We start from the raw sequence: 10,127 nt of genomic DNA, 5'->3' as shown, positions 1-10,127 counted from the left end.
TCGTTTCATTTCAGGCCGCCCAGTGTCATTTCCAGCATCAGTCAGGCCACAGCCTGGGAAGTTGAGTGGAGGCAGTGATGGTTGTTGCTGGGGGTGGGGGGATGCGGGTTGGTACAGGGGAGTGGATATCGAGACAGTTTAAACGCTGGAGTAGTGGAGACAACGCTACAAAAACAATTCACAATTCCAAAAGTCTGTGGTTGCCTTCCGCAAGCAGTAGTCGGATGTTTGATCAGTAGTTCGTCGATGCCTATCTGTTCACCTTCAACACAGGAGCCAGCCCTCTCAGTAGTATGGTAGCTCTAAACAATGTGGTTAGGCCTCCACTTGTTAAGGGTAAACCTTGCAACCAAATCTAACCTTAACCCCCAGCTTTTCACTGTTACAGCCTGCTGGCTACTTGGAGGTTGGCATATTGTCAGCTCTCACTCATGTGCCTCCCATACCCAAATCAGGATGTAACAGCTGGGAAAATAAATCACCAATACAGCTCACTGTACATGTTTTTTGTGCGACAAATGAAACCATGACCGAAGCAGTTGTCGGAAGACTGATTACAGACATTTCTCCTGTTGGCTCAAATGCTACCAGTAAGTCCCATCACCATGTGATGACTGGAAGAGTCAGCTGATTAGAGAATCGTACCAATCATTTTAACAGCAAGTGTCTCGGCTCTTATGAGGCAGCGATCAGGTCATTTTATAGTAGTCCAGTGTTGGCCGAAAAATCCAGGCTACAGGAACTCCCATCATTCATCAGTGATAGGGAAGTCAAAGCAAAAATCACTTCAGTAGTTATGTGTCTAGTTAAAGTGGGCTCACAAGGCAGGTACAATCCAACTGTTTATTCCACTTGTGATTGTAGTTAATGAAATGTTCTGTCCCTCTCTCTCTCATTCTGATATGCACATACCTACATCCTTAATTCCCCATTCGTTGAGTTTGAGTGCTTGATTGATCCATCCCACTAAGAAATACACCCACATGCGGGCACATGTGGCAGTACCGTCTCCTTGTCCGATGGTCACTCGTGGTATAGTAGTCAAGAAATAAAATTCCATATCACAGTTACACGACATGTTCGGGACTTGAGACAGGTGAGATGACAGTACGGTAATGTCCCACCGAGGGGTTCGGTGTGAACTTGAGATGAAACGTGTTATCTGCTGTGAAGAGAGAGAGAGAGAGAAAGAGAGAGAGAGAGAGATGCACTGGGGTCTCCTCACCCAGTCTTCAAATTCCAGTGTTTTCCAAGGACCAACTTGCAATAACTTCTCTCATTACTTGCCCAACTTTTCGCTCCAGAGGATAGCCCTGTAAGAGGTTTCCACTGAAACAAATTCAGCAGAGTAGCGGGGTAGGGAGGTGGGGGGGGGGGGGGGGGGGTCAGCGGAGATAATGGGAACTGCGGATGCTGGAGAATCTGAGATAACTTGGCGTGCAGTGTTCATCCAGCTCCACACTTTGTTATCTTTGGTTGGGGGGGGGGGGGGGGGGGGTCAGCGGATCCAAGGCAGTGATTCTGGATGGGCGCGGCAGCCTTTCAGCTTTGGGAAGCAGTGCCCAGTCGTCACCAAGGTAGGAATCAGCTTACACTCAAGTTCCGTCTGGACATTGACTTTAGAATGACACAGAAGTGATCTGCAAACGCCGGAGAACACTGCCGATCCCCCACCCCATCCCCCAAATAAAGGAAAAGTCCGGCAAAGTTGTTGGCGTCCGCACCCCAACACGGTCCCAACTTGGTCGGTGCCAGGGCTCGCGTCTTTCCTGCACCCTTACACCACATTCGCAGCGTTGTCCGTGAGGAACTGGTGGATCTGCTGAAAGGTCGGCCGGTGCTTCGAATCCCGGCACCAGCACTGGACCATGACGTGGTAGAGAGCCTGCGGGCACACTGGCGGGCAAGGGAGGTAGACCTGCAGGAACACAAGTCGCAGAGTGAGGTCGCTCAGGCAGGAGGAGATGGGACGCGTCTCCTCGGGAAAGATGGGGGGTGGGGGGAGACAGAATGAAAGCCCGACAGGAGATCTGACGGAGATTTTCCGAACCATGGGCAGCCCCGGGCTGATCATAATTGGGAAAAACTCTGTTCCTGCCACTTGGGGGGCAAGAGAAAGGAAAGGCAAGGGGATGGGAGGGGGGCACGGATATAAACTGCAAGTAAAGCAAGGGGGAGAATGGCCCTTTCCACTGGGTGAGTGGTTAGGGTAAGGAAATGCTCTGCAAGGAAACATGGGGTGAGGCAGGTTCACATGAGGCTTTGAAGATGGGCGTCAGATGGTTACATGGATAGAAATGGCACAGTGAGATACAGGAACAGGGCAGAAGGTAGGCACTAGGGGCTAAAATCGGTGCCAACATGAAGGGCTGAATGGCCTCCTTCTGCCCAGTTACAATTCTGTGATTAACCCCATCCTCAAATCGGGGAGGCTGGGGGCACAGGGGAAAAGTGGACCCTTCTCCCTTCTTCTTCATTCTTTGAGTAGCCCAAGTCTCATTGCTCACTGAACCAAGTGGCTTGCTAGGGCCATTTCAGAAGGCTAGCTAAGAGTCCCAACATTTGGATCTGGAGTCAAAGTGTAGGCCAGACCAGGTGAGGATGGCAAATTCCCTCCCCTGAAAGATATCAGATGGATTTTGACCATCAATGATAGTTAATGTAAAAATACACACCACCATTTTGCTGAACTGTGTTGCAGACTACAGAGATCAAATGGCCTATTCATGCACCTATTTCCTACGCCTTTGGGGCATTGGGGCATTTGAGCATTTGAGTTGCAAGAGGAACAGGGCGTGCTGCACAATCCCACCCACGCAGATACAGAGCCATCTTTGGGAGGCCAAGAGCTCACCTCCAATTTCCTCCAACACCCTCCTCCTCAAGACAATCCAGGCCCATAGTCAGGTTTCCAACACCCACTGGGCCACTGTTGTAGCTCAGATGGTCGGGTGTAAAGTAACCCTGGTGGTCTTTCCTGCCATAGGCCAGACCAGGTAAGGATGGCAGTTTCCTTCCCTGAAGGACATTAGTGAACTGGATGGGATTTTCCTGACAATTGATAATGGATTCATGGTCAGCATTAGACTCTTAATTCCAGATATTTATTGAATTCAAATTCCATTGTCTACTGTGGCGGGATTTGAACCTGTGTCCCCTGGATACTAACGGGATCTCTGGATTAAGAGCCCAATGATAATGCCACTAGGCCATCGGCTCCAGCAATGCCAGTAATATCCACCCTTCGTTAAGGACCAAAACTCATGACATTCTAAGTGTGGTCTAACTGGCATGGTTTTGGTGAAACTCCCCAACTTTATTCTCCATTCCCTTCGAAATGACTCATCCCACTTGGATAAGTGCACGAGCAGTAAACGTTTGGAGAGATTCTGCTCAGGAGCAGGCAGGTGGGACTAGTTTAGTTTGGGATTACGTTTGGAATGGAACAGTCAGACTGAAAGGTCTGTTTCCTATGACTCTAATAAGGTGAGGTGAAGTAGGGCGAGAGGAGGTGCGGATCCTAAATGTAATGATTCTATGCGATGGCAGAACAGGTTTCGAGGGATTGCGCGGACATTCACCTCAGCCCCAAAATCCTTTGCTTCCCTGTTACCTGTTTGCCTTGCTCCCGGAAGAACTCGCCAGCATTTTCAATGACCAGCTCATCCGTCAGATGGTAGTAAGGCTGTTCCTTGCATAGCATCAGGATCTCCCACAAAGTAACACCGAAGGCCCAGACGTCACTGCCTGTGGTGAACTTTCCCTGGAGAGGTCGTGGGGTGGGGGGAGAAGGAGGAATCATAAGTGGAACGTGAGCAACTCCATCAATAGCACTGCACCTGGTAGTATAGTGGACAGTAAAGGAGGTTATCTCAGATTACCAAGAGATCTCGATCAATTGGATCAATGGGGTGGCAGATGGAGTTTAACTTAGATAAACACGTTTTGGTAAAAGAAAGAAAGACAAGACTTATACAATTAAACTTGGGCTTTGGGTAGTGTTGTAGAACAGATAGTGTTCTAGGGGTTCAGATGCATCATTCTTTGAAGGTAGCATCACGTACTGGTAAAGAAGGTATTTAGCACGCTTGCCTTTATTGCTCAGACATTTGAGTATAGGATTTGGGACGTTATACTGAGGTTATACAGGACATTGATGAGGTCTCTTCTGGAGTACTGTGTCCAGTTCGGGTCTCCCTGCTACAGGAAGGAAAAATCTGACAAGTGCAAATACAGCGTGGTCTCAAAAAATATAGCCTGAGCTCCTGTCCCAGAAGCCCTGCAGGTGGATCTGTGTTTTGAAAAGGCAGTTTACCACCATCTTGTCAAGGGATGGACAACTTGCCAGCGTTGCTAACACGTTGAGAAAGGAAAGGTGTTAATAATAAATGGATGTTTTGGGGGGGGATATCAATGGTGTGAAGCTGAAGACAAATCAGCCAGTAGCTTTTGGAGATTTGTAACTCCTGTCCAATCCCCAATCCTCATTAAGCTGCAACACGTTCCAGGCACCCACCACCCTCTGTGTAAAGAACTTTCCATGCATATCTCCCTTAAACTTTCCTCCTCTCACTTTGAACTCATGGCCCCTAGTAATTGAGTCCCCCACTCTGGCAAAAAGCTTTTGCTATCCACCCTGTCTATACCCCTCATGATTTTGTAGACCTCAATCAGGTCTCCCCTCAATCTCCGTCTTTCTAATGAAAATAATCCTAATCTAAATATAAATGGTCTGCTTTGGGAAAAGGAATTTGTACATAAATGGCACCTTTTCCACAAAAAAGAAGAGACTCTGCTGTGACCCCATGCAATGTCCTCACCAATAGAACCGGCTGGTCTGAGAATTAAGATTGACAGTTAACTGTTCTTGCTGCATCTCCAGGCAAATTACGGCCCAACCAGTGGGATGTTACACTGAGGTTGTACAGGACGTTGGTGAGGCCTCTTCTGGAGTACTGCGTCCAGCTCTGGTCACCCTGTTACAGGAAGGGCATTATTAAGCTGGAGAGGGCTCAGAAGAAATTTACCAGGATGTTGCCGGGAATGGAGCTGGATAGCCTACACTGGAGTGTAGGAGGTTGAGGGGTGACCTTATGGAGGTTTATAAAATCACGAGGGGTATGTGTAAGGTGTCCTTTCCCTAGGGTGAGGATCTTCAAGACCGGGGTGGGGGGGGAATATTTTTAAGGCGAGAGGAGAAAGATTTTAATAAGACATGAAGTGCAATTTTTATTTTTTAAACACAGAGAGTGATTCGTGCGTGGAATGAACTTCCAGAGAAAGGGATGGATGAGGGTACAGTTACAATGCTTAAAAGGCATTTGGATAAGTACATGATAGGAAAGGTTCAGAGGGAGGTGAGCCAGGTGGGATGAGTTTAGTTTCGGATTATGGTCTGCCTGGACTAAAGGGTCTGTTTCCATGCTGTTTGACTCGAAAACTTAACCAGTACGCTCCTCTCACATTGTGTGAACGGGTGTCTTTTATTTGAAGTCTTGCACCCTAGTTATGGCAGTTAAAAGGAAAGCTTCCAGTATCCTTTTGACGATGTTAAAGTTAGGTCTGGTATTTACTAGCGTGAGGACTTTTTTGTGTTAGTGATACGAACACCATTCGTGCCGTGCTAATCAACCTCTAACATCTTGAATGGGAACGATTTAAATTCTTCTCTCTCATTCCAAAGATGCAACAAGAGGGCAATTCTTCTTTTCATTTTGATCTTTCTCTTACTCCACTTCCTTTGGAGCCCTTTTTTGTCCTTCCCCCCCCACCCCGCTCTCTTTCTCAATCCGATTTTCTTTCTCCTTCGCTCCATCTTTCACCCAATTTGACTCTAACCCTGATAACAGGGCAGGGGAGGGAGGGGTTAGCGCGTTCCGCCGACATCGCAATGGGTTCCATCTGTTTTGCAGAGGACACAGGAGTTGCTTCACTTCCCCACTCCCCGACCCCACCCACAACGTTCTACATCTGGACTGAACGCTAGGAAATACAGGGCAGCCCAGCCAATCTCGCCAGGCACTCACCAGCAGGATGCTCTCCCAGGCCATCCAGCGAATGGGGAGCACGGCCCGGCCCTGGATCCTGTAGTAGTCGCCGGAGTACAGGTTGCGGCTCATTCCGAAGTCGGCGATCTTGATGGTGTAGTTTTCTCCAACCAGGCAGTTGCGGGTCGCCAGGTCACGGTGCACAAAGTTCATGGAGGCCAGGTACTTCATTCCTGAGGCTATCTGACTGGCCAGGTGTATCAGGCTGGGGTAACTGAGGGGACAGAAAGAGGACAGAGGCAGTGAACCTCGTTCGTCAGGGAAGCAAACGCTGTTGAACCAAAAAGTTGGCCCAGTGTGTCAGAACCTGTCTGCCGCTTGCTAAGGCCCAGCGCTGTGTATGTTTCCAGTTTTCGCATTATAAACATTGACAGAGGCAGCGAATCTCGTTATATGACAGGGCCCCTCCTTTAAAAAAAGTTGTTCAGGGGATCATCATCATAGAATCCTTACAATGTGGAAACAGGCCCTTCGGCCCAACAAGTCCACACTGACACACACAGCATCCCACCCAGACCCATCCCCCTAATCTACACATCCCTGTACACTTGGGCAATTTATCATGGCCAATCCACCCTAACCTGCACAGCGTTGGACTGTGGGAGGAAACCGGAGCACCCGGAGGAATACCAAACAGACAAGGAGAGAATGTGCGGCACGGTGGCTCAGTGGTTAGCACTAGGGACCCGGGTTTGATTCCACCCTCAGGCGACTGTCTGTGTGGAGTCTGCACATTCTCCCCGTGTCTGCGTGTGTTACCTCCGGGTGCTCCAGCTTCCTCCCACAGTCCAACGGTGTGCACGTTAGGATAGCGTGGCCATGTTAACTTGCCCGTAGTGTACGGGGATGTGTAGATGAGGTGGGTTATAGGGGGATGTGTCTGGGTGGGTTGCTCTTTGAGTCAGTGTGGACTTGTTGGGCCAAAGGGCCTGTTTCCACACTGTAGGGATTCTGCGATCTTCTCTCATCACAGGTGTGGGAGCAGGCCATTCAACCCATTGAGTCCACCCTGACACTCAAAACAGCATCCTTGCTTCCCCCTGCCACCTTTTTCTCTGTAACCTGCATGGCTAATCTTCCTAGCCTGGACAACTTAGCACGGCCAATCCACCTAACCTGCACATCTTTGGACTGTGGGAGGGAACCCATGCAGACACGGGGAGAATATACAAACTCCACACAGACAGCTGCCTGAGGGTGGAATCAGACCTGGGTTCCTGGTGTTGTGAAGCAGCAGTGCTAACCACTGAGCCACCGTGCCATCTGGATGCAGCTGATGGGGCTAGAATTTGTGCCCATTCCTCTAGGTGGGTGTTCAGTTGCCTTTTGGACAATTGCAATCCGTGTGGCGTAGTTACATGGATAGTTTTCTTGAGGGACGATGTGCTGGGGAGCTTATGGCTGGAGTACTGTGAGCAGTATTGGTTCCCTTACTCAAGGAATTATATCATCTCATTAGAGGCAGTACAGAGAAGGCTTACTCTGATAATCCCTGGTTGTCTTATGAGCATAGAACATGGAACATTACAGCGCAGTACAGGCCCTGTGGCCCTCAATGTTGCGCCGATCTGTGAAACCAATCTGAAGCCCATCTACCCTACACTATCCCATTATCATCCATATGTTTATCCAATGACCATTTAAATGCCCTTAAAGTTGGCGAGTCTACTCCTGTTGCAGGCAGGGCATTCCATGCCCTTACCACTCTCTAAGTAAAGAATGTACCTCTGACTTCTGTCCTATATCTGTCACCCCTCAATTTAAAGCTATGTCCCCTCATGCTAGCCATCACCAGCCGAGGAAAAAGGCTCTCACTGCCCACCCTATCTAATCCTCTGATCATCTTGTATGTCTCTATTAAGTCGCCTCTTAACCTTCTTCTCTCTAACGAAAACAGCCTCAAGTCCCTCAGCCTTTCCTCATAGGACCGTCCCTCCATATCAGGCAACATCCTAGTAAATCTCCTCTGCACCCTTTCCACATCCTTCCTATGATGCGGCGACCAGAACTGTAGGCAATACTCCAAGTGCGGGTGCACCAGAGTTTTGTACAGCTGCAGCATGAGCAAAGGCTAAGCAGGATGGGACTGTATTTATTGTATGTTTAGAAGAATGAGAGGTGGCCTTATTGAAACGTGTGGGATTCTTAAGGGGCTTGACAGGGTAAATGATATGTTCCTTCATTGGGAGGTCCAGGACCAGATGGCATAAAGGGGCACCAGTTTAAGGCCTAGATAAGGAGGAATCTCTTCTCTCAGAGGGTTGAGAGTCTTTGGAACACCCAGCCACACAGAGATGTGGGGACAGAGTCCCTATGTATATATAAGGCTTTGATAGATAGATTGTCGATCAGGAGGGGAATCGAGGGGAAACGGCAGGATAGTGGTGGTGAAGAATGTTGGGTCAGCCATGATCCTATTGAATAGTACAGTAGGCATGAGGGACCAAATGGCCTGCCCCTGTTCCTAGTTCTTTATGGCCTTCATTGGAGGGAGATCCTGGATTTTGATTCAATGATGGCAAAGGAAGAGTGAAATAATTCCAAACACGTGACTTGTAGGGGAACATGCACATCATAGTATTTCTTCCCCCTGTGTATCCTAACTTTGTCCTTTGAGATGACAGAAGTTGCGGGTCTGGAAGGTTTTTTGAAGAAGCCTTGATTAGTTTTTGTAGCGCATCCCGTAGATGATACAAATTGCAGCTACTTTGCATCAGTGGTGGAGTGGGGGGGTGGGGGGGTGGATGGGAAGTGAATCGGCAAATGGCCTGTTGACCAAGCTTTGTCCTGGATGGTGTCGAGCTTCTTGAGTGTTGTTGGGGCTGCACCCATCCAGGCAAGTGGGGAGTATTCCATCACATTCCTGGCTTGTGCCTTGTAGATGGTGGACAGGTGTTGGGGAGTCAGAAGATGAGTTACACCCTACAGTATGCCTTGTAGTCACAGTACCATGGTAGCCCATCCCGTCCAGTTCATCCAAGCTGTCTTTCATCAAAGCTGAGTTTTTGATAAGACAAGGGAGTTCAGGGTTGGAGGAGTGCATGCAGTTAAGTGGCGTCCAGACTACAGCTAGATCAGCCTTGATCTAAAACCCGCTTTGGAAATGTACCCCTTATTTTAGATGTTCGTTCAAAGTTCTGACGCTAAAATGCATCACCTCACACTTCCTTGTATTGAACCTCTTCTACCCACCTACTAAACAAAGGTTCCAATAGTAGGGAACTCCATTCCAAACCTTCCTCCAACATCCAATGACCTTCACTCTCTGTTACCGATTACTCCGCTAATTTTGTGCTCCTGTTGCTACAGCCTCATATATTCTACAGAATATCAGCTTCCTCACAAATCTGTTGGACAGCAGTGTATCTTATGAGGAAAGACTGAGGGACTCGAGGCTGTTTTCATTAGAGAGAAGAAGGTTGAGAGGTGACTTAATTGAGACATATAAGATAATCAGAGGGTTAGATAGGGTGGATGGGGAGAGCCCTTTTCCTAGGATGGTGACGGCGAGCACGAGGGGCATAGCTTTAAATTGAGGGGTGAAAGATATAGGACAGATGCCAGAAGTAGCTTCTTTACTCAGAGAGCAGTAAGGGAATGGAACGCGTTACCTGCAACGGTTGTAGATTTGCCAAGTTTATTTAAGTCATCATTGGACAAGCATATGGACGTACATGGAATAGTGTAGGTTAGATGGGCTTCAGATTGGTATGACAGGTCGGCACAACATCGAGGGCCGAAGGGCCTGTACTGTGCTGTAATGTTCTATGTTCTATCTATGTGGTCAGGAAATCCAATGTGTACATCAACTTCATTACTCTCATCAACCTTTTTGTCAGCTGCTTGAAAACACATTTTCCCTTTCAGAAGTCCATGCTTGCTCGTCCGGAGTCAACACGCCTCTTTCCACGTGACTACAAATTTTATCCCGAATAATTGCTTCCAGGAGCTCCTCACCCCAGCCCCCACTGTAGGTAAATTGACTGCTCTATAATTGTTGAGTTTACCCTGACACAATTTTGCTTTTGAGCAAAGGCCTGATTTTGCAACCCTCCAGTCTTCTGGCACCTCCCTTGAGTC

The 10,127-nt window shown here is 48.4% G+C and overlaps 1 protein-coding gene across 7 annotated transcripts in view; it reads right to left on the bottom strand.

Annotated features, from left to right (window-relative positions):
* Positions 1 to 1,484: 1,484 nt before the first annotated feature.
* The window catches only part of LOC125446303 (discoidin domain-containing receptor 2-like), a 179,412-nt gene continuing 170,769 nt past the window's right edge, over positions 1,485 to 10,127 (bottom strand). For all 7 annotated transcript variants that reach the window (XM_059639757.1, XM_059639755.1, XM_059639759.1 and 4 more), the window contains 3 exons: positions 6,027 to 6,261; positions 3,614 to 3,763; positions 1,485 to 1,918 (listed from right to left, as the gene is read on the bottom strand). In XM_059639757.1, coding sequence (XP_059495740.1) covers positions 1,778 to 1,918; positions 3,614 to 3,763; positions 6,027 to 6,261 — 526 coding nt within the window. In that variant the 3' untranslated portion in view covers positions 1,485 to 1,777. The remainder of the gene's footprint in view (positions 1,919 to 3,613; positions 3,764 to 6,026; positions 6,262 to 10,127) is intronic.

This window comes from Stegostoma tigrinum, chromosome 34 (genome assembly GCF_030684315.1).
Source record: "Stegostoma tigrinum isolate sSteTig4 chromosome 34, sSteTig4.hap1, whole genome shotgun sequence".
Classification (NCBI taxonomy): Eukaryota; Metazoa; Chordata; class Chondrichthyes; order Orectolobiformes; family Stegostomatidae; genus Stegostoma; species Stegostoma tigrinum.
This window is presented reverse-complemented; position numbering and strand designations above follow the sequence as displayed.